Raw genomic sequence first — 27,963 nt, 5'->3', positions numbered from 1 at the left:
TGACATTTTGTGAGAATTCATTTTTATATTTGTCATTATCTTCTAGCCCTCATAAAATGCTTGAAGAATAAAAATATTCTGAAGAAACTGTGTAGTTAACAATTTGCTAGAAACCAGTCAGCTGTTGGGTAGCAAAGATGATAGCGAATATCTGGACCCTCTTTTTTTTCTGTCATTTTATTGCCTTTCTGAAATGGATTGTGTGTGTGTTACAAATGCATTGTGCCCAGAGCACACCTTTTACCCTTCTTAATGTATTTGATTCTTGTTGAAAACATTTTTTAAAATAGTTTAAAGTATAAAAGGGTGTGATGGTGTAAAGTAGTATTTTCTTCAGTTACTGAGATTGTGAGAGATGGAGAGGGTCTCTCCTGCTCCTTCTCCCCATCATGGGACCAGGTCCTTCTTAAGTCTGCTCATTCTCTGTACTAATCGCAAACTACATCTTGAACACAAAGCAAGAGCTGGGCAGGTGAAGAGGAGCGGAGGACAAAGTGACTGGAAAGGACTGTGGATGCTGTGGTGTGACAGAGGCGGTCTGTTGGCCGTAAGCCTTCGGGTTGGGAGAAGGAGGGAGGGAACAGGGGTCTTGGTGGCTACAACTGATGAACTGCGGGGCCTGGGCTGCGGGAGACTGGCTTCCGGTATCACCTGCCACGTTCTAGCTGGGTGATCTTAGGCAAATCTGGGAATTCTGGAAACTAAGACATATTAACCAAAATACTTTGAACTCTGAAATTCACGGTAATATTATTGAGATTGTGGCTAGCCCTCTTGTAAAGAAGTTTCTTTAGATAATGGCAATTAAGGAAGATAAGCATTACCATCATTGCAACTTTTTGGTAAGTTAATCATACTTGCCTATTTTTTTGGCATGACTCTTGGGAATGTGACTTAAATTTAGTGGAGTTTTACCAGATTAAATTATCAGGAAGAATACTTTGTATATTTGTAGAGATAACAGGCCAAAAATTCTTAAAATAATTAACGTTAGAGGCAGATTGCAGGTTCCACCCAGAGACCTAACTGCTGATTTTTTAAAATTATGTATGTAGCTTGAACTTGAGGGCAAGCTGTGGGTTAGAAAGCTAATCCTAATAAGTTTAAGCTTTTCAACCTAAAATTAAGTTTAGTCTTTCACAGAAGTTAACTCTTCATGGACAGTGGATGTCTTAAGGGTTAATTTCCTCCCTGAACTTGGGTTGAAAAAGACTGCTTCCAGTGAAGTACCCCCCATTCCAGCTCTCCGTCCGTGACACACCTGCTCGTGTTGCCTGGCTGCCTCCTCTTGGTTTGTGACTGTTGTTCCTCAAGTGTTACATACAGTTCAGCTCTCTGTAAATGTATTCTGTATTCTGCATAGATCAATTTCTGAATGTTAGGGGGGGGTGTGTGTATTTATTTATTTATTTATTTATTTATTAAAAGCCACATCACACTGGATCCTCTGAAGGATATGCATTTATTGCTTTTTAACATAACCCCAAGAATTATCATTTTAGTTCTGTCAAGATAACTGAGTTTAAAATAGATCACCATGTGAAGTATTAGTGGTTCACCCAAACATTGCATTTATTTGCAAATGGGTTAGCCCTTCTTTTTGCTGTGCCCGACCCCAAGCTATGAATAAGTACTCTTCAGGTATTATTTAAACTTTTGTTATCACCCCATCCCCATATTTCATAATCATATGTAAATCAACGTCCTAGGGTATAACTTGTGTGTTTGAAGCCAAGGCCACCTGCAGCATTTCTTACACATATGTACACATATGTACCTCTGGTGGTAGTTTAGTTGCTAAGTTGTGTCCGACTCTTGTGACCCCATGGACTGTAGCCTGCCAAGGCTCCTCTGTCCATGGGATTCTCCAGGCAAGAATACTGGAGTGGGTTGCCATTTCCTTCTCCAGAAGATCTTCTCAACCCAGGAATCGAACCCAGGTCTCCTGCATTGCAGGCAGATTCTTTACCAACTGAGCTATGAGGGAAGCCCATATTATGTACCCTCTAATAATGGGGAAATTAAGATCAAGGTTATTCTGGTAATTTTGTCATTAGTAAAATCATGTATATCCTACATAGTTATCCCTACACGTTTTTTCCTGAATGCTTGTAATGTATTGATAATAAAATCTAGAATTTTACAAGGGTTTGACATCAGGCTCATTGGTTTGCAATTTCCAGAAATTTACCCTTTTTTAATTTTTGTTTTTGATGTCTCCTGTCCTTTCTTCTTTGAAAGTGTTACTCATTGGTGTCCCACTCTTTGAGACCCCATGGACTATGTAGCCCACCAGGCTCCTACATCCATGAAATTTTCCAGGCAGGAGTACTGGAATGGGTTGCCCTTCCCTTCTCCAGGGGATCTTCCTAACCCAGGGATCGAACCCTCGGGTCTCCTGCATTACAGGTAGATTCTTTACTGTCTGAGCCACCAGGGAAGCCAGTTTTCTCCAAATTTTTGAAGGTCACTGCTGCTGTGATATGACACTGGCCTATATTATTCTGAGTTGTAATGTAGATATGTCAATATTAGCTCACCTGCCATAACAGAATACCACAAACTGGGTGGCTTAAGCAACAGAAATGCATTTTCTCAGTCTGGAGGCTAAACATTCCAGAGGAAGGTTCAACAGGGTCAGTTTCAACAAGGCCTCTCTTCCTGGCCTGTGATGCCTGCCTTCTTGCTGTGTCCTCATGTTTGGTGAGGCAGGGGGAGAGGGGAGGTTCTCTTCCTGGCCTTAAAAGGCCATCAGTCTGTCAGATTAGGGCTCTCCCTAATCGTCTCATCTCCCTTTCCCTCCTAAATACACTTTAGTGGGGGAGGCAGGACTTCATCGTTTCAACGTTGGGGTACACAGTTAAGTCCCTAGCAGTGGACTCAGGGTTCAGACTAATCTGTCCTGATTCTAGAATCTTAGCCATTGTGGTGGGTGCCATCTTACCCACCGTCAGCCACAAACTGGATTTATTCTTGCTTTTCTGTGAAACAAAAGTATAGCTTTGGTTTCTCTCTTCTTGCTGATGGAACATAAATATTCCACACACTTTTCAGGAACTTGCAGGTGTGCGTTGTGCATTCTAGTTGGACATAATTAAGGCACACCTGTCATCTGTAGTATGCTGCATTTGCCCCATTTACCTAATTATAAATTATTCATGTTGCTTCTGATTATCTCCCATGAACGTGTTACAGAGATCCTGACAGTGCTTGTACCCCGTTCTCCATGATTCTGAGTACATATTGCTCTGTGTGTATATTTTCCCTGTGTTCCCTTTTTTAAATTGAAATGTAATTTACAGTAAAGTGCACAGACTCTAAGTGTGTAGTCTTGAGTTTTGGCAGATGTATACACCTATGCAGCCTTCTTCCCAGTCTAGATTTAGACGATTCCATCACTCCAGCCGGTGCCTTCATGTCCCTTTTCAGTCAGGCCCGCCTGTCCCCAGAGGCAAGCGCTGTTCTGATTTCTCTCACTGTGGAGTAATTTTGGCTGTTCTGTAATTGTGTAAGAATGGAATCATACAATGTGTACTCTTGCATCTTGACTTCTTTTGCAGTTTGTCCTTTTTGTTGTGTACATTGGTGGTGCATTCCTCATTATTGCGAAGTAGTGTTTCCCTGTATGTATATGCAACAGTTGTATCTATTTTCCTATAGGTGGACATTTACATTTCTTTTTTGACTCTTATGAGTAAATAAAAGATTGCTATGACATTTTCAGATGGATCTTCTAAATTTTCTCTTGGGTAAAATAGTTGGAATGGAGTTGTGAGGTCACAGGGCAGGCCTCTGTATGTCCTTGATTAACTACTTAGCAGATTGATAGATTGATGGGCATCTCTCCAGCCTTTTGCCATTTCCCAGATTTCATACAATCCCGATTACTTTTTATTTCAAAGGCTATACGTGAGTCGTGAATAATAGTATTTTGTTTGGTGTTTCTTGCTATGTTGCATAGTTACAGTTATTTTAATTTTTTGAACACTGTACATTAGCTTTTTTTGCTTGATAGCAGTCTTGAAAGGAGTGATGGGCGGGTGCTAGTTCCCCCTTTACTGATAAGAAGACCAGGGGCTCAGTTTTACTAGACTTGAATAGTTACGCCTTGTAAATGACAGAACTGAGATAATTTGCTTCTGGTCTTTTCCATTTTGTGTATAGTTTGTCACTCATCTGACAAAAATAGGATTGTCCCTGCAAGGAGAAGATTTTTGCCATGTTTAGTTCTGATTATACTGCTTAATATTGATGGCTTACTGGATTCCTTTTGATTTTGCCATAAGTCCAGTTTATGGATGTGTTGTGACATTTTCCTTGTGTTCTGGCAGACCAATCACTTTGAATAGTGAACTGTTAGTTTGCCTTGTTAACACCAACTTTCCCACAAGGTAGAATCACAGCAAAGACTTCTTTCTTCCCTACCCCCTCGCGCTCTCTTTCTCTCTCTAATGAACTAGATCCTAGTGATTTTTCATTTTGTAAAATACAGCATGTGTAGTATCTTGGGAAATAGTATGTTTTAAATTTTTTTGTATTTAATGGCAAAGTGATAAATCTAATTTTTAAAGCTTTGAAATTATTAATTGTATCTCACCATCTAGAAAAGCAAGAGTAGTGATGAATGCTTTTGAAGAATATTCGTCAGTATTTCTTCTCGTACATTTTGATGGAGATTGATGGCTATGCCTCAGTTGGAGGATGAACAAAGGGAATATTTTATCTTGCTGTATCTTGCATGGCTCTGAGTACTGCCTTTAGTTCAAGGTCTTGTTTTCTGGCTTGTTTATAGCAGGTTCTACCAAACTTTTTATTTCCTCAAGAAATTGGTTTTCCATCTTGCATGTACAATTTCTAAAGCTGTTAAGTAATTTGTCTTATGTAACGTATCTTCGTGTGTTTCAGGAAGCAGTTCAGGTGCTGTTGAAGCATTCTGCAGATGTTAACGCTCGAGACAAAAACTGGCAAACCCCTTTGCACACGGCAGCCGCTAACAAAGCCGTTAAGTGCGCGGAGGCCTTGGTGCCCCTTCTGAGCAATGTGAACGTGTCTGACCGGGCAGGGAGGACTGCGCTGCACCATGCAGCTCTCAGCGGCCATGGGGAGGTAGGCGCTGCCCCTCCCTCAGTGACGCTCTGCGCCCCCACCCCCGTTACTAACGAACTCGCCTGTCCTGCTCCTTTTTATTTATGTTTGCCTTCTTCAAACCCTCAGACTTCTTTTCATCATAATTCATGATGTAACTCTCTCACATTTAGAAATTTATCAGATACAGCCCCAACCAACACTACTAACTGTAAAACAATGTGAAAAGTTTATTCTGTCATTGAAGGAAAAAATATCTAGGAAGTCAGAGCAGTTTCATTGTTCTCCCAGAAAGATGGTAGCAGAGGAAGGTAGAGTGTAGAAAACATTTTCTTACAGTTTATTTTGAACATTTAGTCAAGATTTCATTGATGACAGGCCATCAAAAGAAAACAGTTAAAAAAAAATAGTAGTTATCTTATACAACGAGCATTGGCTAATAATGTTAGATGTGTTATAGCAAAGAGTGGGGCTTATGTATGTACATGGAAGACGTAGGAAAGAATGAGACTTGGTTAGAAGAACCTTTGAGGCCAGCTTGTCCAGTTCATTTTTTTTGCAGACACAGAAACTCAAACAGGTAAATATAAATGGTCCTACTGTACGGCAGAGGGAACTACATTTAATATCTTATAATAACCTATAATGCAGAAGAATTTGAAAAATACATATGTGTGTCTATAACTGAATCACTTTGCTGTCTACCTGAAGCATTGTAAATCAGCTATACTCTGATTTAAAAAAGAAGAAATAAAGTGGCATTCGGGGGCTGAGCGCTCCCTGCTGCAGTGCTGCTTGCACTCTTCTTCCCGGTTTTTGCAACATAGAGAGTTCTTGCCTCCACTGCAGTCCCGTCACTAGATGAGTCCCTTTTTGACATCTGCAGTGCCCTTTCCACAGGGAAACCACTGTAAATGTGTTTAGACATAATGGAAATAACTGCTCTTGGTACGTTGTGAGTTAAGTAGACTGCAGTGGCCTTCAGGTCTAATCAGATTATGGACACTTCATGTGTGTTTGAATTAAATTTAAGACATTTCTGCAATCAGAAAGTACTTTGAATTTTAATAATACTTTGAGCTATAAAAAAAGGAATAAAACATGTTGTTAAATACTCTCCCTTTATACTTCCCAGATTTGTGCTTAGTTGTTCATAAAATACCAGGACACAAAGTGGCATCTTTAAAAGATATTGATGCCTGACTTCAATAACAACCACAATAAAACCTTTTGTTGTATTTTGTCCTGTTGTTTATTAAATTATGTTAAAGCATTCAGTATACAATCTAGTGTTTCTGCAAGTGCAGAAATTCAGTGCCAGAGAGATTTGAGATGAGTCTTGATGATGGATATTCAGGAACAGTTCTCAACTTTGATGAAACTATGTTTGTTTTTATTCCAGATGGTCAAATTACTCTTGTCTAGAGGTGCCAATATTAACGCTTTTGACAAGAAAGATAGACGTGCTATCCACTGGGCAGCATATATGGGTACGTATTTTTTTTAATTTATTTTTTGATATTAAGTGTTAAGTAAAAGTTGGACATTGTCATTCTTGCATTTGTATAGAATGTCTTTTAGGATAGTGAGAAGTTATATCTCAGTTTGCTGCCCAAATGAAACCAGCTTTGCGGTGGGGGAGGCTAGCAAGGACAGGAGTACCTTGGGTCCAGTTCTCTTGCTGCTGCTGCTGCTGCTGCTGCTGCATCGCGTCAGTCATGTCCGACTCTGTGCAACTCCATAGATGGCAGCCCACCAGGCTCCCCCGTCCCTGGGATTCTCCAGGCAAGAACACTGGCATGCGTTGCCATTTCCTTCTCCAATGTGTGAAAGTGAAGTCACTCAGTCGTGTCCGACTCTTAGCGACCCCATGGATGGCAGCCCACCAGGCTCCTCCGTCCATGGGATTTTCCAGGCAAAAAGAGTACTGGAGAAGGTTGCCAGTGCCTTCTCCCCATTTCCCTTGGAAGCTGTTTAAAATTAATTCTGTTTACCTTTAAAGGGAGAGACATCCTAGACAGAAGCCTGGGGTACAGTTTAGATTGGTATTTACTAAAAGCTCATTCTTATCCTGAACACATCTTTGTTTGTATGGGGATGTTAAGGTAGAAGTTGTGAAGATGTGTTAGAAAGCCTGTTCCCGGACTTCCCTGGTGGTGCAGTGCATAAGAACCTGCCTGCCTGCCGGCGCCAGTCCAGGAAGACCCCACGTGCTGCAGGGCAAGCAAGGCCGCGCAGCACAGCTCCCGAGCCCGTGCGCTGTGACTCCTGGAGCCCGTGCTCAGCAGCAGGAGAGGCTGCCACAATGGGAAGCCTGTACACCACTGCTCAGGAGTCGCCCCTGCTCAGCGCAGCTAGAAAAAAGCCTGAGCAAGCAATGAAGACCTTGAAAACCTATTGGGCCAAGCACTGGATTAAATAGGCATATCATGTTTGATTTCTACCACAGTAATTTCACAGAAAGAAACTGAAGTGTAGATACCAGCTTTTCTGCTTTTAACATTCTTGAGGGGATTCCCTGGTGGTCCAGTGGTTAGGACTGTGTTTTCACTGCCAAGAGCATATTTTCAGTCCCAGGTCGGGAAGCTAAGATCCCACAAACTGTGCCGCACAGCGAAAAAGGGGCTGGAATTCTTGAAAAGTCTTAGGATCTCCAAAATCTGCTGTCTGAAACAGAGTCCCTGGGGAACTGGTCCTGGGGCAGACCACTTAAGACCTGTGTCGCTCTGTGAGCAGAGCACTACCAAAGCATTAATGGGTTCTTGAGGTGACTTGAACAGCCAGGGAGGAGAAGCGTCAGCCTTCCTCAGGATACTTACAAAAGAACAGAAAAGATGCTGGCTTGTGGGTGCTGAAACCATGCAGGTTGAAGTGAATCTCAACCTGCCCCTAACTTTGCAAGTCCTGCAGGGCTCGGCTATACCTCAGGAAGGAAGCTGTGGATAGAGGCATCTTCAAGTAGAGAGGAACTCCTCTCTTTGCAGCCATGGAGCTCAGGACTTTTTCTCTTCCTCCCAGAAGTCCATTCTGCTTCTACTATGCTGACTCTTCTTGCTTAGGAAAGGTCACACGGACTGATGGAGCTGTTGTGTCATGCTGGTCTCTTCCCTCTCATACTGGAGTACCTCTCATGCTGACCACAAAGGGCAGTCTAGCCCCTCTTCACACAGGCATGGCCTATTCCCATTACTTCCTGCATTCGCTTTTGTCTTTTCCTAGCTCTCTCTTAAAACTAGAAGATTGATGGAAGATTATTGATTTAAAATTACTGTATAAAATTCTAAAATAGAAAAATGTAAGAAACCAAATGAATTCAAAGCAATTTGTCAATAACGCCAAGTTCAGGAAGACCCTTTGCCTGTCATGAAAGGAGCTCTGGAGCTGCTGGTGTTTCTCTCACACCAGAGGTTTGTGCCTCTAGTTATGTCATGGGCAGTTTTCTTCTGTTAATGGAAGGTAAAACATCCAGAAGCAAGTCTCCTGCAGTGTCCTCCTGCTGTCTCCTCACAGCCTGTAGATTTTCTGTATTAAAGTCTTGGGGATTTTTCTGAATACTCTAGAGTAGCTTATTCTTAAAGACAGTTTAGGAACAACAAGTCTGATTTTAAACTATATAACTTATAGTAAAAGTTTCACACATTAAGCAGAGAGCATTAGGCTTTTTATCTTCAAAGAGGCTTGGCTAAACAGCAGTTTTCATAAAATTAAAGCCCACAGAATTTTGTGGGTCGCCCCTAATTGGGTGTGTGTGTATCTCAGGGTCCTTGGATGGCTTTGTTTTCCTTAATCTGCTAAATGTCATTTTTTTAGGCTGACTGCGATTGTAGAATATATTCTGTATTTTTTGTGCCTCACAGTCCATTTAATTTTTGAGCGTAAACATTCAGAGGTTAATATTTTTTTTTTCCTTGTCTCTTCCTTTCTTTAAGCTTGGAGAAAGAAGAGTATTTACACCCAATTTCAAAAACTGTTCAGTTGTTTTAGGTGTTCAGAACTAAAAGGAGCTAAATATATGGAAGTAGGGAGCTGTTTATTACCTGGTCTATTAGACAGGCCTGAAGTCCAGATCACTGTCACCTCTAGAGACTCTGTCAGTATTAGCCCAGGAAACATTGGAATCACATGTGTTCTTGTAATTTATTTCTCCCAGGCTTCCTTCTTTGCCTGCTGTCTCCTGGCTGAGACTACTTTTCTCTTTAGGCTCTACCTCTTACCCTTGAGCTACGACTAAATTCTCAACTCTGAATTCTCAACTCCATCCTCACCTCAAATGAATTGACTATTTTCCCCTCCCTCCCCTGTATTTGCTCCTACTGTGAACCTTCATTAAGATCCCACTTACTCACTCATCTTTTCTGTTGCACAGTGCTTTTAACAAAATCCAGTCACCTTACTGTGATGACTCTGAGATAGAGGGTACTAAATAAAGGTTAATTACCTTAGTAAGCAATTCATTACATTATTTCTTTTAAAAGCAGTTCATAATTTGAGTTGATATGAAATGGTGTTTGGTTTTGGTTTTTTTTTTTCTGCTCCTTTTCTTTCCATAAAAATAAGCAGACCTACTGTATAGCACAGGGAACTGTACTCAGTACTCTGTAGTGACCTGTATGGGGAAAGGATCTAAAAAATAAAAAAGAGTGGATATATGTATATGTTTAACTAATTCACTTTGCTGTGTAGTAGAAACTAACACATTTTAAACCAACTATACTCCTGTAAAAATTGGAAAAAAAACAAACATAGCTCGTTTTATTTATACATTCATGAACAAAAGAAAAATACAGAGAACTTTCCAAATTCCTGAAGGATAATGATTATTCTTACCAAGCTTACATTGCTTGGATATAATTATTTTTAAAGAACGTTGTTACTGATTACAGAATTAAGTATGCCATGCTATCTACTGAATGCTATCTTCTGAAAATACACTCAGATAAATTGAATGAAATCTAGTCCCCTTGGGTACCATCATTTTATATATTGATAAGGAAAACACATACATATTCTGGCTAGGGTCTGCCTAGCTAGAACAATATATTTATTTCACTCTAGAACTCTCTTGCCTTTTTTCTTTCAAATAAGTCACACCAAACTGACTATGGAAAGACCTCTTCTTCATGTTTTCAGCCGTCCATTAAAGGAATTTATGCATATTTCAGAAATGTACTTAAATACATATTTGTCAATTTTAAGATAGTAAATTTGCTTACGCGTGGCCCCTTTTAAAAACAGGTTTTTATCAACGTCAGGAAAAGTTCACACTTCCTGGAATCTACACAGTTAATATGACCTGCGTCATTTACTTAGAGTGATAAATTTTGAACAGTTTTTCCAGTATGTTTGTGTTATGGGCCTTCTAGTCTTAAAAATCAGAAGAATTTGTTTCTTTTTGGCCTATTAGTGAATAATATGCATTTGCCTGGTTTAAATAAGCTCCATTTATGTGTGACGCTCCCGGGTATTATAGGTCCTGATTTTTAATACATTACCACAAACCCAAGTAGTTGTTTTTTCTAGAGCCATAGGTCAGAGAAGTAACATGTCTGTCTTGAGAGAGCTTTTGTACCTGCTACTGCTCTTATATGATAGTCACATTTACTTTGACATCTAATGATTTAATAGATATTCTTTTGATTTTTCCTTTCCTAAAAATATAGTAGATATTTTTCATATAAAGATGGGAGAAAATGTCTGAAAGTATCCACTTTAATTGATAATGTATATATATAAACAACCAAATATACTTGATTCTTTATACATCTTATAGTATCCTTTTTTCAGGAGAGTGGGGTCCTATGTTTGAAAATCTCATATTTATAGTAATTAACTTTATATACTCCTTTCCTATGAAGGCATATTAAAAATGACATCACGAACAACTTGTTTATTGCAACAAATGTTTATGGGTGCCTGTTCTGTTTGAAGTATACCATGAAGGAGACCATAAGAGCCTATGACATTTGCCTTTAAAGATCCATATTTGGGAACCTAATACATAAAAGTAATTAAAGTGTTAGTTAAATAATGATTCAAGTATAAGAAACATCACAAGGTATTATATGCTTATTAGATAGTATTTGCAGGTAGAGGGTGCTTTTGGCCATGTAATTCTGGGGAACTGGAAGCCTTATAAGAAGGCTTATTTATAAGACTTCTAGGGCAGATAGGAACTGACATGGCCTTCTTCATGGATTAATAGCAGTGATTAGAAGGAAACATCCAGGCAGAACATTCTGCGCAGTGAAGAAACCGGCTTCATGAACAAAGGCACAGTGGCGGCAGAGCTTTGGGGAGGAGGAGGAAGCGCTGTAACCTCATCTGGTGAGATGTGAAGGGACAGGAAAGGAGACCAGTGGTTCTCTCACCTTTCAGATACAGGTCCCCCTTCCTGGCCTCCTTGCATGGTTGGGGGGAGCCTGAGACTAGTTCTGACTAACGGAAGCAGCATGGCCTCTGGACCAGAGCATTTAATCAGTGGTGTGAAGCTCTTAGTCCCCTTTCTTGGCACAGTGACCAGCTGCCTTCAGGATTGTGTCAGCTCCATGTGTCTGGATCCTTGAAGGACTGAGCAGAGCCCTCTTGACAAGCTATCATAATGCTAATGAGAAAACACTGATTGTTTAGACCACTGAGATTTGGGAGTCAGCATGGGTGAGCAATAAACTAAGGTTATTAAGGACAGCTGGTGGAAATAGTGAGAGAGAAGTTTTTAGCTTAATGTTCCAAAGACCTGACATTTTTAAGAAATATGCCCAATTCACTCCCAGATTTCTGAATAGAAGAAGATTCTGCTAAAGCTTGCAAACATAAACTAATGTCTTATATTAGACATAAGCTGGTTTAGTAACTTGAGAGTGTATTAAAAACAACCTCGGAAACATGATCTAGGGGAAAGGAGGATTGCAGGGTCATCACTGGATAAGATAATTAAGTGTATTATTTTCAGCTGTTTGTTGTGCCTGTCAACATTTATCAAAATTATCCTGAATTCTTACTTTTTCCTTGTGTCCACTCTCGGGTGATAGCGCGATTAATTGGTGACTTGTCGAGCATTGTCTAGTTAATTTGTATTTTTACCTGTCTTTAAAGATATTCAAGATCGTATTGTATTTCATATTTTCCATACGCTCTCTGCTTGTTTTTTTTCTTCATAAACACATTTTCAGGTCACATTGAAGTAGTAAAATTACTTGTGGCACACGGAGCTGAGGTGACATGCAAGGACAAGAAGTCTTACACGCCTCTCCACGCAGCAGCCTCCAGCGGGATGATCAGCGTAGTCAAGTACCTTCTCGATCTTGGAGTTGATGTAGGTGTACAGACCAAGCAGGAGGAAGAATGGAGCGTTTTGTGTGTTTGTGATTTCATTGTCAGTGGAAGTTTTTTCAAATTTAAAAGATGTTTTCTTACAGTAACGTTTTTGTCTTTTAATAATGTTATGTTTATACTCCTTTACATAATATACAGTCTGCTGATTCTGACCAAGACATGAAGTTAGTCAAATGTGTTAAGAGGTAGAATATTTTCCAAAGATGAATGATTGATTGACAGAGGTTTTCCTTTTTCATCACATTCTAGCCCCCTGTAGCTTCATTTCAACTGTGGAAACCAGCAGATCAGACATATTGAATTATTTTCCTAAGTGGCTTGGTTATTGTTAGTAGTATTTGCCCAGTTTGTCTAATATTTCCTTTAAATGACTGTAGCTGTTCATATTACAGTGTATTGGCCAGAAGTAGGCAGGGAAACTAGAGGCTTCTGGCCTCTAGTTAGCTGCAAGTGTTCCCTACTATATGAGTCTGTTTGGTTAGGGAAGGGTTGCCTGCTTCATCTGAATATCTTTGATAATAGAACCTGGACAGCTAAGAATACCTGGCGCTCCCACAGTCCATCCTCTACACACATGTATGTTACACCCCACCCTTCCCTGGTGGCTCAGCTGGTAAAGAACCTGCCTGCAGTGCGGGAGACCTGGGTTCAGTCCCTATGTTGGGAAGATCCCCTGGAGAAGGGAATGGTTACCCACTCCAATATTCTGGCCTGAAGAATTCCATGGACTGAATAGTCCATGGGGTTGCGAAGAGTTGGACACGACTGAGCAACTTTCACTTAGTAGCTCTACTCTTATTTTAGGTACAGGTCTGACAAGCTCGTCTGGTTCTTTAAAACACAGACTATTTGTTGTTGTTTAGTTGCTAAGTCGTGTCCAACTCTTTCACGACCCCATAGAGTGTAGACCACCAGGGTCCTCTGTCTGTGGGATTTCCCAGGAATACTAAAGTGGGTTGCCATTTCCTTCTCCAGGAATTGAGGGTCCCAATCCAGGGATTGAATCCATGTCTCCTGCATTGGCAGGCAGATTCTTTACCACTAAGCCATTGATTTAAAACAACCAGGAGAGAGGGAGGTAGTTAAATCAGCTGCAAAGACAGAAAGATAGTTGGTGATCTGGTTGAACTATTTATTAATTTAAGGACTATGTGAAGCACTTAATTTTTGAAAGATAGGGATCAGAAAGCCAAACACAGTTAGGTAGAGTGCAAACAGATGAAAGGTTTTTTTTTTTTTTTTCAACTCAGCACTTCCTATAGCTCAGTTTCAGCACCGAGATTATAATGCCCAAGAGACCCTTGATCTAGATAAATGAGACAGCCTACTTCTGGTCACTGTTTCAAGTCCATTCTGGGACAATTTTTAAAGCAATTTTATTGGCAGCAAAATAAACTCTGGTGAAAGTGTTCTTCAAAAAAAGTGGTCAGACTTTGAGCCACTTAGTGACCCATGGCCTCTGATTGCATGACTCAGCTTCTAAGAGCTGCCATAACAGATGGCCATGAAGTGGGTGACTGAAGTCAGCAGACGTAATCTCTCAAAGTTCTGGGAGTTCCAAGGGAGAATCTGTTTTAGGTTGCCAGCTTTGGGTGTTGAAATCTAGATGATTTGACTAAAGTTATGTGTGGCTTTTTCAGTTCCTCTAATTTCTGTTACTAGAGATCTGAGAAAGGAAAATGTTAAAGTTGTGATAGATTGGGCCCAACCACAAGGATAGAGGGCACAGAACTCCCTTCAGCTTTGATAATTCACTAGAAGAACTCCAGAAACTCACTGAGCACTATTATACTCACAGTAATGCTTTATTACACAGAAAAAATACAAACTAAGATCAGCCAAAGGAAGAGACACACAAGTATTCATTCTAAATGCAAAGCTCCCGTTGGCCTCTCCCTGCAGAGTTAGGTCTCTAATCTCCCAGCATCAGAGTGGGACATACGCACGCAGTATTGCCAACCAGAGAAGCCCACCTGAGCTTTGTTATCAGAGTTTTGTTGAGATTCCACTAAGATGGGCATGATTGATCAGAATTGTTCATGTGATTGATTTCAGTCCACTGAGACCAAGTGATCCAAAGCCCTTCCCCCAGATCCCATGGCTGTTTATGTGGCCCTGCCCCTGAAGACTATCCGCTCTGCTAACCCTCCTCTCAGCTGCCCGGTAGCCAGCTCCCACCCTAGACAAGCACATGTCTATCAGGTGTACCGTGGGTTACCTCCCAGAGGACAGGGGCAAAGGTAAAATTCTTCATTACAGGAAAGCTGTGTAAACTTGAAAATGTTCATCTAATATATTTTTTAAGGAATAGAAAGATAAACGAGTTATATGAATTATTTCTCAGTACCGATCACATTGTTTAGAGCATACTCATTTTGGTAACACATCAGTGTATCAGTATGTAGGCTGGAAAATATCTAGAGCCTAAGTTTGTTGCAAAGATGAGTTAAATAAATAGGAAAGGATGTCACTCATTTCTTAAAAATCTTGCAGTCTACTAAAAACCAACTTTCGTCTTTGGTCACTGTAAATGAACCAGGAGAAAATATGTGTGTTTTTCAATATATGTCAGTTTCAGTTTGTGTCCATTTTTCATGATTCTTAGAGTTACTGCTTTAATTGTCTCTTACCTAGAATGCTTTTTAAAATATTTGTTTTCATTTTCCTAAAATATCTCATGTAATCATTCAGTTTTGCCTTGAAATAGACAAAATGCTGCAGTTATGTTCATTTTTTAAAAATAAGTTTAAAATTATAAGCCTTATCTGAATTATTTATCCCTGTTTCTCACTTTAATAATTTGATTTCAACCACAGCATTGTTAAGGTAGCTTACGACACTAATAATTAGGAAGACTGCATTAACATTGACATTTTTGTCTTCCAATAGATGAATGAACCAAACGCCTATGGAAATACACCTCTTCACGTAGCCTGCTACAATGGACAGGATGTTGTTGTGAATGAACTGATAGACTCTGGTGCTAATGTTAATCAAAAGAACGAAAAAGGGTTTACTCCTTTGCACTTTGCTGCTGCATCTACACACGGAGCATTGTGTTTAGAGCTTCTAGTAGGCAATGGGGCCGACGTCAATATGAAGGTAGGAAGTCAGATCAAAATCCCTACCTGGTATTTCGGGTTGTGCTATATTAATACTGTTGGTAGCACATACCATTCAGCAATAAAAAGGAATGAGTTACTGGTACATACACAGATAAGTCTTAAAAGTACTATGCTGAGTAAAAGTGTTACATAAGAATTTGTTCACTGTTCCCACTTATATAAAGTTTTAGAACAGACAAATAGTAATGGGGTGCCAGACTATCTATAGTTGGGGGTAGAAAACGGGACAGTTATTGTCTCTGGGAGGAGGGATTGATAAAAAGGCATGGGGGAACTTTCTGGTATGGTGGTAATGTCCTGTATTTTGAGAGCTTTGGGTTATATGAACAAGAATTAGTCAAAACTCATCAAGTGGTACATTTAAGATTTCAAAGCCTTCATTGCATGTAAATGTTCCCTTAGAAGGTTACAAACCAAGCTAATATTCACCCTTAGTTAATGATACACATACCAAAGGATTTTAGAGGCAATAAGTAGCATTATCTGTAGCTAATTTTGAAAAATATCATTTAGGGACTTCCCTGGCAGTCCAGTGGTTAACATTCTGAGCTTCCACTACTGGGCAGGCATGGGTTTCATCCCTTGTTCTGCATACCACACAGCTTGGTCAAAAAAAAAAAAATCACTTAATAGCATGGGTGGGTGGAGAGAGAGACTGATGTATGATAATGTTCATATAGTAAAATGTTAGCAGTAGACTGTAGGTGGTATACATATGGGTGTTCACAGTAATATTCTTTCAACTTTCCTGTTTTGAAATTTTTCACAATATTAGAAAAGTTAAAAGACGAATATCAGTGGTTTACATACAAGGAATAGTTGATTTTTGGTCAGTCGCTTTCAAGAGTGAGCATTTAAGTTTTAGAAATACATAAAAGTTCTGGAGCTAAAATAAATGTACTTTTACTGCATAAGTCTTTGGAAATGCACATGTAACCACAATTTTGAACATAACTACCCTATAATGTGTACTTGTCATTTATATTTTCCAAGTTGCTTTCACTGATTGTGTCTATATTAATTTATTAATTCATTCTTTGGGCACTTGCCAAACCGTGGCTTGTGGAATGAAAAAAAGAAACCATTAAAAAAAAAAATAGAACCATTTAGGATTTGTAAAAACATTTAAGCTTCGAATGTTTTCAGAGCTTAATTACATACGATTTCAGCTCCTTTTGTAGGTGTGATGAGCTGGTGTCTTTCAGAGGATAGGGAAGGGAGTCGGTTTTCTCATCTCTAACTTGAAAACATCCTTTAACAATGCCGCTGACCCCCTCTGACAGCTGTAGCAGCAGCTGGCCCATCTATATTTAGGTCATTGCTCTCAATTGCCCTCTGCCAGCTAAAGGACAGAATTTACACATATCAGACCGCGGAAGGAAAGGGCATAATATTAAAAAAAAAAGCCCTCTCTGTTACAAGTGTTTCTTTTAAGAAAATACGTTTAAAGTTTTCGGTTCTCAGTCAGATCACCTGCTGAGGTTTTATTTTTAATACTTTAAATAACTTCTAAAAATTTCCTAATAATAAATTTGAACTTATTTTGAATTTATTTGAATTTATTCAATTTGAATTTATTTTGATTTGAAGACTTCCTGCTGTTTGGATAATCAGTGCTCAGAAAAAAAAAATTCTTACAGGAGTGGAAAGGTTTATTACTTGTTTCCGAAAAACCCTAGTAATATTTTTTAGTAAAGAGTATTTCAAAATAAAAAAATTTGAAGTTATCGTAACGTTTTTCAAATGAAAAGATCTCATCAGATATTTTTAGTCTAGATAGATCTGTTTATGATAAAGTGGCTATAGTTAAAATTATCTTTGTTAAATATTAAGTGTCTTGGAGTAAGAGAGACTTACCTATATCATTAACTGTTATGCATTTTTTAGTGTATCGATTGCTCAGTAAAAATTAAGCGGTTTATGTTATACAGTGATGTTTAGACAGACAGTTACTATAGTTTGAAGATAATTTAATTACTTGGTTCGTGTGTCATTGCCTACGTAGCTACGTACCTGTGGTTATTTTTAAGTCTGTGTTTTCTTTTGGAATGTAGAGATGAGAATCATTTCTACTAGAGGGTTACTTGCTCATATCAGTGGTCCTATTTGACATTACTTCCTTAATGATTTAGAAAATTCAGTGGTGGATTTTACACATGACAAGGGAATATTTTAGCAAAGCCGTTAAGATGTGGTGGTGAAGTAGATTTGAAGACAACAGGCCATGACATTGATTTAAAACTAGATTTCATAAAAGTTGCTTTGATCTTGACTAAGGATGTGTGACTTCCTGCTGATGTGCAGCTGTCCAGTTACCCTAGCGCCAAGCTCATTGAAACACACTCTCCAGGTTGTTGACGATTTCTGGGTACCGTCCAACCCTGACATTATGTAAAAACTGTTGATAGTAGTGAGTTTTCAAGTAATGTGTTTTCATTCAAGAATATATCTTCGTTCCTGACACCAACGTTTCCTATATTTGACAAATGGTTATTTGAATAAGGCGCTATGGCTTTAAAATTTGCCTTATAAGAAAGAAAATCATACTTGCTGACCCTCAAGTCCTCCTTATCAAGTCATCTTTCTCCTTCATCTTTTCCTCCCATTTCGTTCTCTATTTTGATGTTTCTGACCTGATCAAATTGTGGATGACTTACATTTGGAATGTAAATTTAGGTTCATAAATATTCAGTTTGTAAGTTTTTAAATTGATTGTCCTACAAAATACTATTTAGATGTAAAGTGAATGTTCTTTTAAAAAGAGCAATATAGGTCTGGTTTTTTATAACCTTGCTTATCATGAACCCCGCTACGTTGACAATGTCACTTGCTGCCTTTTTTTCCTCCATTCTTCAAGTGTTTATTCTATAATCAGTTACTATAGAGGATAGAAACTCTGTATAGTATGTATGTTGAAAGCAAAAAAAAAAAAAAAAAATACAATTTCATGCAATGTATCCAGTTGTCAAGCCAGATAGCTATTATACTTTTTCCCACTCCCATCCTATACGTAAATATTGGTCAGATAACCAGAGTACCCCAAATACTTCTTTCCTTTGTGATAATCACATGTATGTTTTGATTAACAAAATAATTTAGGAAAGAAAGGACTTTACCTAACTCACAGTAAAAGATATCACTAATTCATATTTGGAATTCCTCTGAAATTTCAGAATTTCTACATTGAATACATATGCACAACCAGTCTAGTTTATTATCTCAAGTAATTTGAGAAAATAGCTAACAATAGTGATTACAAGTAATTATAAACTAAGTAATGTATAAAGTTTTTAAAGTGAATTATAGTGGCTGAAGTTAATTCTGACATTCACTTTTCCTTGGTCAGGGAGGGATTTAGCATTTCTTTTAGGACGAAAGAATTATAGCAATGTGAAATTTTTGAACCTTGGGCAGCAAATCCTGGCTGTACCACTTCCAATGACGTGACCTTGGTCAAATCATTAGTATCCTTGTTCTTCAGTTCTCCCATCTGTGAAATAGTGATATTAAGATTATAACACACCTACCACTCGGGACCTTCTATAAACTGTAGGCATTGTGTATTTGTGCTTTATGGTATACATACTAAAACATTAGTTCATAATTTCAGATAACTGTTTTACACTGCCGTAGGCACCTATTAAACCTAATGCTTGAGTAATAGTTATGCAAAATAAGGTTGCAAGAGGATATTCAAAATAAAATGAACAATTATGTGTTATGAATATAACCAGAATTTTAAATCTTTTTTGTGTCTATTTCAGAGCAAAGATGGAAAAACTCCACTGCACATGACTGCCCTCCATGGTAGATTCTCCAGATCACAAACCATTATCCAGAGTGGTAAAAAGTATTTCTGTTTGTTTTTTTTCTGAAGTAAAACCATTCATCCACATAATGAATGGTATTGAGGAATTGTCATAGCAGTATACATAATTTTGACATTTGATATCATATCATGAAAATCAGATAATGAAGAATTTTAAATGCCACATACATGTATCTTTTATAGTCGTTTTTCATTTATTTCTGTATTGTTTCGCTTAGATTATTTATATAATATCACTAGCAGTTAGTACTGGCTTTAAAAAAACATGCTAAATAGAAAAATAACTCTGCCTTTGCACTGCAGTTTATTATATATTGACAAGACACAGTTGCATTTCTCTTACCCTTTTTGAATATTTTGAACTGTTTTTAGCATTTTCATTTCTTTTCTAAACTTTTATTCTTTTGTATTTGAATTAGTACTAGGCAAGCTAAACTTTTAAATAAAAAGGACTTTTGGGTACATTACTTTAAGGCAGTGTTTCACAAGCCATGTTCCAAGGGACTATTTATAAGTAGTATTGATACTTAGGACAATAGCTGTTCTCATTTGTCAAGGAAAGGGTAGGAGTAAACTCATGATCAAATAATTCATGAGGCGTTGCAGACTGTCTTCTGATTTTTAAATCTATTAAAATCTTATGCTCAGTTCACGAAATTGCTCTAAGTATAAAATCTGTAATCCCAGTGCCTGACCCAGTAACTGCGCTGTGGATGAAATCTATGGATTTTATTTCTCTTTTGTTGCAGGAGCTGTGATCGACTGTGAAGATAAGAATGGCAACACTCCTTTGCACATAGCAGCGAGGTATGGCCACGAGCTGCTCATCAACACCCTCATCACGAGCGGGGCCGACACGGCCAAGTAAGTGCCTGCCAGGCAGGGGAGCGCGGGTTTGTCCTGAACGTGGGACTATTGCTTGAGCTTTTTCCTCTTGGTGTTGATGATGTAATAGAATGTTGAATACAACTTCATTGGGTCTTTTTATGTTTTTTATCCCAGTTCTTTCTAGATTATGACTAATATGTTAAAGTTTCCATGTAAAATTTTGTTTGAAAGATGGATTCTCTTGCATGCTCTGCAGAAATACACACCCTACTTAAATTGATGCTTATCATTCCTATGTGTAGTTTTACATTTTTATTATACTTTTATATGTTCATAAATAGGTTTTAAATATTCTTTTAAGCTTTCTAAAAATGGTATGCTACTGTATGCTTCATGAAACTTTTTTTTTTTTTACACGCGGTTGTTGATTTAGCCATGTAAATATAAATTTGGGCTTTTTTTCCTTTCCTAATCTCTGTAAGTAACTCTAGTTCATTCGTTTTATAAAATTTAATTCTTGTGTAAAGATTTCACAGTTTATTCATTCTCCTCATTTACAAACACAACTTACTTCTGATTTTTTACTGCTAGGAAAATTACTGCAGTGAACAGTCTTAAGCAAAACATTTTGCCTTGTGGTAATGATGCTTGATGGCAAAGCAGGTGGGATGATTTTTGCTCCTGAGACAAATGTCTATAGAGTCATTTTTGGTTGTCCTAATTTGGGCAGAGTGCCACTGCCACCCAGTGTAGCTCGAGCCCAGGGACACGGGTGATGTCCTGCCCTCTGCCCAGCACACACACACAGACCCACAGAAAGTCCACAGTGACAGTAGTCTGAGCTCGAAAACCCTACTCCAAGAGGGAGGTTGCTGGAGAAGTTAAGTAGTTTCTTTTTACTTTATTTAAGTGACTGTATTTTTCTCGCATTATGATGAAGATACTGTCCTCTTTGCTTTAGACGTGGCATACATGGAATGTTCCCCCTCCATTTGGCAGCCTTAAGTGGTTTTTCAGATTGCTGTAGGAAACTTCTTTCTTCTGGTGAGTGGAACCTTCACAGACAAATTATCCTCTTTTATGGTTCCCCCAAACTCCCTTCCATCCTGCTTTTTCAAAATTATATACAAATACATCCAAGTATGGATCATTTATTAACCCCTCTTAGAAGATGTTGGGCCCTATAAGATTTGATTTTCTCTTCAACTCTGGGAAAGGTTTTATTTTTCTAGTGATTTCTTCCTCTCTTAGTTGGGGAATGGCATGTGGAATATTTCTGAAGTAGTCCCTTTATGTCTGGAAGCAAAATATCTTCATTTGCATGGTTCCTTTTTAAGAACCAGTGACCAGTTTACAGTATCTTCTAGGTCTGAAATTTATACCATATTTAATTACTGTTTTAAAATACCACAGTCATAGTTTGAAACAAAACAGGATCAGTAGCTTTCTGTTAATATAAATATTACTATAAAGATATTTATTAAAATGCATAGAAGCACTAAATAGATAAGATTTTACTTTAAATGGTATTCTATTAGCATGTTACAAAAGTTGAACAGATTTTATATATTATTAATACTTATGATTGCTGAAAGAATTATGGGAAAGTTTCTGGGAAAAATTAGCATATTGTGAGACAGACCCTTCTGAGTTTTTCTTAATGGTACCTTTTTTCCCCCTTGGCTTTGCCCGGTCTTCGTTGCTGCGAGGGCTTCTTCCTAGTTGGGGAGGGCAGGGGCTGCCCCATAGCTGTGGTGACAAGCTTCGCATTGCTCTGGCTTCTCTTGGTGCAGAGCACCAGCTCCAGGCGTGCCAGCTCCAGTCGCGGCTCCCAGGCTCCAGAGGGCAGGCTCCCGTAGCTGTAGGGCACAGGCTCAGTCGCCCTGCAGCATGTGGGATCCTCCTGGATCAGGGGTTGACGGCTCCGGGCTCCAGAGGGCAGGCTCCCATAGCTGTAGTGCGTGGGCTCAGTTGCCCTGCAGCCTGTGGGATCCTCCCGGATCAGGGGTGGAACCTGCATCTTCCGCATCTGCAGGTACATTCTTTACCACTGAGCCACCAGGGGAGCCCTTAGTGATATCTTTTAAGTGATGTAATTGTGTTTTGAGTGTTTTAAGTGTATGCATACCACAAGTAATCACATACCCATTTATCTATGAAAGAGGATTATAAAACTCTCTTCTCAGTAGTAATCCACAGGTAGCAAAGGAAAAAGTTTACTAAGAAATCATTCATGGGGCTTCCCTGGCAGTCCACTGGTTACTCCGTGCTTCTCAAGGCAGGGGGTGCAGTTTCTATGCCTGTCTGGGAACTGAGATCCCACATGCCGTGCAGCGTGGCACGCCACCCCCCCAACAATGTTCATGTATCTTACAGTTTAGTATATTCACAGAGATACGTGACCATGACTACAGTGGGTTTTAGAACATTTTGCTACCGCCCACACCCAGAGAAGCTTCATTTGGCATCAGTTCCCCATTTCTTTCCTCCCCCAGCCCTTAGTAATCAATAATCTACTTTCCATCTCTAAATTTACCTGTTCTAGGTAGGTTGTAGAGGTGGAATCACCTAACGTGGTTTTGTGACTGGTTTTTCACTTAGAAATGTTCTGAAGGGTCATCCAGTGTTATAAGTATGTATCAGTACTTTATTTCTTTTTATTGCTGAATAATATTCCATTGTATCCTATGACTTTTAAACAAGTACTCTAGCATTTGTTTTGAAAAACCCCCAGTTTTTTAGTGGTAATTAAAAAAAATACATTATTAATCTGTTTTCAATTAATTTATACCTATTTGTAAGTCATAGTTTTGTGTATGATGGGGTGTGATTTTTTACATTGTTAATGTAATGCTTTAACATAAAGTAACATGCATATAGTATTATGTAAGATGTATTCATTCTTGTAGGATTTGATATAGATACCCCAGATGATTTTGGCAGGACCTGTCTACATGCAGCTGCAGCTGGAGGGTATGTTAACAAAATTTTTACTTTTTTTAAGAAAAAGGTAGCTGATCATGGCAGGTTTTGTTGTTGTTGTTTCGTAAAATATAAGTCATAGTATTTTATTCACTCTGCCCTCATTTGAAAACATACTTTTATACTTATTTAAACCTACCAGTTTCATCATAAAGTTATTGACAGTTGCATCTTCTCATTGTATTTTTCCTGGGTAGTAATTTGGAGTGCCTAAACCTTCTGCTGAATACTGGTGCAGACTTCAACAAAAAAGACAAGTTTGGAAGGTGAGCTGTGGTACAGTTCCTCTAGAGCTCCTGCTTAATGTTATTTGCTTAATCACTTTCTCAAATTATAATTTGGCGTCTGTGTTAGTCGCTCAGTCATGTCCAACTCTTTGCAGCCCCATGGACTGTAGGCCACCAGGCTCCTCTGTCCATGGGATTTCCCGGACAAGAATAGTGGTGAGGGTTGCCATTCCCTTTTCCAGGAATATTCCTGACCCGAGGCTCAAACCCATGTCTCCTGCATTGCAGGCGGATTTTTTACTGTCTGAGCCATGAGGGAAGTCCTTAATGGCTTCCTTAATGACTTTCTTAATCTTTTTATTTGGCTTCTGTGAGTTAACTAAAAACTTTCACATCTTTTACATTGTGATCATGATTTGTTGAAAGATTCCAATACGTAGATAACTTCTGAATATTCAATCTTACCCACAGCCTTCTTCCAACTGGGCCCTGCCATAGCCCCACCCTACCAGCCACAGCTTTCCTTTATAAGCACTACATACCTTTTATGATGTCATTCCTCCGCTTCCTTTATAGCTATGAAAATGTAACCCATGCGCAGTACCTGTGCTCCCTAAACAGCAACTTATAAGAGCAGTGGTAGTTCTCCATTCCCTCAAGTCATTCTTTCTTAGAGACTCTATGGCCTAGTTTTGGTTCCAGAGCACTAGGAGGGAGGAAACAGGTCACAGTGTGAATGCAGAGTCCCTGTGTAGTCACTCAGCCGATGCGCATTCTCGCTGTTCAGCCCCAGGCCTCACCGTTGCTTGCATCTGTGACTGCAGTGATTGAAGCCACCGGGGTCTGCCAAGTTACTTAGAGTGGGGATTGACCCAGTGTCTGTCAGAACCATATAGGAAAGGGTGGAAGGCAGTTTGAAAAACAGGTGAGCGTGGTATAGTGTGTACAGAAGTCTAATGTTGTACGCAGGCAACTTATGCAGTGTTATAAACCAGTGTTACCTCAGTAAAAAAAGAAAGAAGAAGAAAGGTGGCAATATGAGCAAAATTGTGTGTCAAGAGTTTGAGAATTATATCAGAGTATACGATAAGAGAGGGTATGTGTTGGAAGGAAATGTGTGAATATGTATCAGTGCCTGGGAATGGTATAGTGCAGAGGTCAATAGAATCACATGTGGTAGGGAATCAGAAGTGTGTGAGAGAAAAGTGAAAACAACTGTCTGACCCCACCATTCCTTTGAGGAACAGACTGTTCTCATGTGCCTTCTGACTGAAGGAGCCAGTGACCCAAGAAATCAAAAATCACTTTGTCTTTGGAGTGCAATATTTTTATAGCTAATTTATTTTTGTAAGTGTGCTTTTTTTTTTTTCCCTTTTAACAATTATTTATTTTATGTATTTGACTGCGCTGGATCTTCATTGCTGCATAGGCTCCCCTCTAGTTGTGGTGAGTGGGGGCTCCTCTCTAGCTGCAGCGCGTGGGCTTCGCGTTGCAGTGGCTTGTTGTGGAGCACAGGCTCGAGGGCATGCAGGTGTAAGCGGACTTCAGTCCAGCTCACATTAGTTAGTTTGTAGTACATGAAGCACTGTATGCTACAGACAGGGCTTCTGACTTTACAGGCTTGAAAATAATTCAGGATTAATTGCATCTTCAAAAATACTATTACTATATTATATTAGTATCCAATAAAGTAAAATAATGCTTCACTGTCATTTTCCCAGGTATATATTTTAGAAAACAATATGCCATGAAGACTCTGGACTAAATTCACCTCCACTTTTCTGTTTTCTTTCTTCTTCCTCTTTTTGTAAATGAAAAGTCATGAATCATTATAGTTTTGTAATCTAAATACAGAAACTCCTAAATTTAATAGCATTCTTTTTCATTTCAGTAACTGGAAAGAAATAAGCTACAAATATTCCGTCTCTAGTAATTATTAACACAGTACCCTAGCTCTTCAAAATGATGAAAAATCTTCAAAAGTATACATTTTTGCTTGAGAAATCTGATATTACTGTGCAGCTCTCCCATATAGTTGATATTACAGCATTCTTTTTAATACTTCTGTATTTTTCTTACCATTTATTCCTCTACCGAGACATAACAGAAGGTGCTACCTCTGTACTGTGAAACATTTGTATTAGTATAGGGGAAGCTTTGTTAAAATGAAAACTCTTCTCAGATTGCTGATGGTATTAGGGAGGAAGAAGAATACAAGTTTTCAAGTTTTGGAGCAGAATATGAAGGGTATCCATAATTCACTCAAAACCTGTAATTGTTACTGTCTGAGCTATGAAATGCTTTTAACTGTGTTTCTATCTTATTTTACGTTCTTTTACTTTTAACTGTGTTTCTGTCTTATTTTGTTTTCTTAGAGGCTTTCAGGCATCTTGATTTCTCCTCCTAGCTTTCTGTCTGGCCCTTTGAAAGACTTAGTATATGGCAGAAATCAACCTCCAACTTACTATAAATACAGTATTTATAACTGGGTGGATCAGCTGTGCTCTTACTTCCTGGGGTGTGTCCCTGACTTTTTTTTTTTTTTTTTAATTAATTTGGGCAAAAAGATCTCCACTGCATTACGCAGCTGCCAACTGCAACTACCAGTGCCTGTTTGCTCTTGTGGGCTCAGGAGCAAGCGTGAATGACCTTGATGAGCGAGGATGCACGCCCCTGCACTACGCAGCGACGTCAGACACGGACGGCAAGTGAGTGTCTCGTGGTGAGAGTGCAGGGTCGTCGTCTCTGTGGACCAGCACCTGCAGACAGGTGGCAACTTTCGTAGCAAATTTGTATTTCCTTTCTGTACTCTTTATTATTTCTTTCCCTGAGTGTTCAGTGTGGAAAATAAGTTGTTTTTATAGTTATTCTTAATCATAGTTATTACTACCTGCTTCTACTCAGCAACCTGCCTTATGAACTAATGAGGTGGTAGAAGAAGTATAAAGGTCCCTTTTTGTCCTCCCTTCCAAAAGCACATCTTAGTATCTACCACCTCCAAGCTTTTTCCACCTGACTTCTCAGAGGCAGCAGTGCTGAGTGTATCACAGGGAAAAGGAGAGGCAAGAGGTAGATGGACAGTGCCATCAGAGGATAGGGCGGAGACTGGAATACCAGTATCCTTCAGAGGTAGAGCGTCATATTCCCAAGGGATCCCTGTAAATGTGTGTTTAAATGGGGAGTAATTGAAGTGGCAGAATTGGACACATAGTTGGTACTAAATATTACTTAAGTAAATTATGTAGACAGCGAGTGAGTAAATGTTGCCCAAGGATGACTTAATAAAAACAAATGAGAGATTTATAAATTCTTTCATAATTAATTTTCACCTGAAGTTGGTCAGATGTCTGTACCTTAATGTATATTGCCTTCTTGGAAGAAAATGAGCTCGTTAGAGACAGAGAAGATATCTTCAGGATCTATGGTATTCCCCATGAGTCTGAGTCAGTGAAGGGTAGAAAATAAAAATAATGGTTTTGAGGGAAAGATTTTATAAAATATACTTCAAGGAAGTTGCATTTAATAGAGATCTATTTCCTTATAAAATGCATAATTTAATGATATTACTCACAAATATTAATTTATTATAAATTCTGTGACTGTGATTGCAAATCCCTTTTGTTATGCTGGATTTGTGGTTAAAATTCTAATCTTGAAAGCTCTAGTAAAGACGCTCTCAGCGCTTTGTGTCTGCTAGTTTTGCATCTGCAGATTTGGGGAGCTGACTATATTCATTGTAGGGTTATGTTCATTTTTTTATAAGGGACTTGAGTGAGGGTTCATGGTCTTTGATATTCACAGGTACTCTTGGAACCAATCCCCCTTGGATACTGAAGAATTACTATACTTTCTTTTTGGAGAAATATATAATATATACAGTTCGTATATATCAGAATAGTTAAATATAGATAGTTTTTGAGAGAAGCTATAAATTATTTGAATTATGTTTTTGGGTAGTAGAGCTTTAAAGAAAATCTGTGATAAACACTTTGTAAGTCAGAAAGTATTTGGGTAAACTTAGGTGAGTAGATTATTCTCTATTTTATAAATTTTATAATTTCAAGATTTGATTTATAGGTTTTCCTAAAATAGATGATAGCTAAAATGACTGTATCACATCAGTAGTCCTTTACCACTGTTCCCATAACTGCTTATTGGACATTGCCCAATGATGCACGTAAATTCCACTGAGGTCACATAGACACAGAGATTACCCCGTGGTCCTCCTGCCTTAGACAGTTATACCTGAATTCCTACACAAAAACATTAAAAATGACAATGCTCAACCTATACTGTTTGAGATCTGTGGTTTTATTTTAAGCCAGTCTACTTTTTCTTTAGAACTGTACTTAGCACTGAAGTGAATTAAATTGTTAGTTTTCTTAACTAATATAAGCTGTTTTGAGCAGTAGGCTAGAGATATTTATTACTTAGACACTTAATTCTCAGTATCAATACAAGCAGCCTGATGTACTAGAAAGAACATGAGCTTTATTCCAAAAGACCCAGTTTAAGTGTTGAGGTCTTCATATTATCCTCTTTGAGCCTGAGCAAG

At 38.7% G+C, this 27,963-nt stretch overlaps 1 protein-coding gene across 4 annotated transcripts in view; it reads left to right on the top strand.

The window, feature by feature from the left end:
* Positions 1 to 27,963, top strand: part of ANKRD28 (ankyrin repeat domain 28) — a 216,289-nt gene that overhangs the window by 153,656 nt on the left and 34,670 nt on the right. For all 4 annotated transcript variants that reach the window (XM_055569970.1, XM_055569968.1, XM_055569969.1 and 1 more), the window contains 10 exons: positions 4,906 to 5,106; positions 6,488 to 6,575; positions 12,255 to 12,397; positions 15,307 to 15,519; positions 19,307 to 19,385; positions 20,121 to 20,235; positions 21,161 to 21,243; positions 23,109 to 23,172; positions 23,379 to 23,447; positions 25,976 to 26,116. In XM_055569970.1, the coding sequence (XP_055425945.1) occupies positions 4,906 to 5,106; positions 6,488 to 6,575; positions 12,255 to 12,397; positions 15,307 to 15,519; positions 19,307 to 19,385; positions 20,121 to 20,235; positions 21,161 to 21,243; positions 23,109 to 23,172; positions 23,379 to 23,447; positions 25,976 to 26,116 (1,196 nt within the window). The remainder of the gene's footprint in view (positions 1 to 4,905; positions 5,107 to 6,487; positions 6,576 to 12,254; positions 12,398 to 15,306; positions 15,520 to 19,306; positions 19,386 to 20,120; positions 20,236 to 21,160; positions 21,244 to 23,108; positions 23,173 to 23,378; positions 23,448 to 25,975; positions 26,117 to 27,963) is intronic.

This window comes from Bubalus kerabau, chromosome 2 (assembly GCF_029407905.1).
Source record: "Bubalus kerabau isolate K-KA32 ecotype Philippines breed swamp buffalo chromosome 2, PCC_UOA_SB_1v2, whole genome shotgun sequence".
NCBI classification, from domain to species: Eukaryota; Metazoa; Chordata; class Mammalia; order Artiodactyla; family Bovidae; genus Bubalus; species Bubalus kerabau.
The sequence above is the reverse complement of the archived record's forward strand: the minus strand, read 5'-3'. Positions and strand labels throughout refer to the sequence as shown.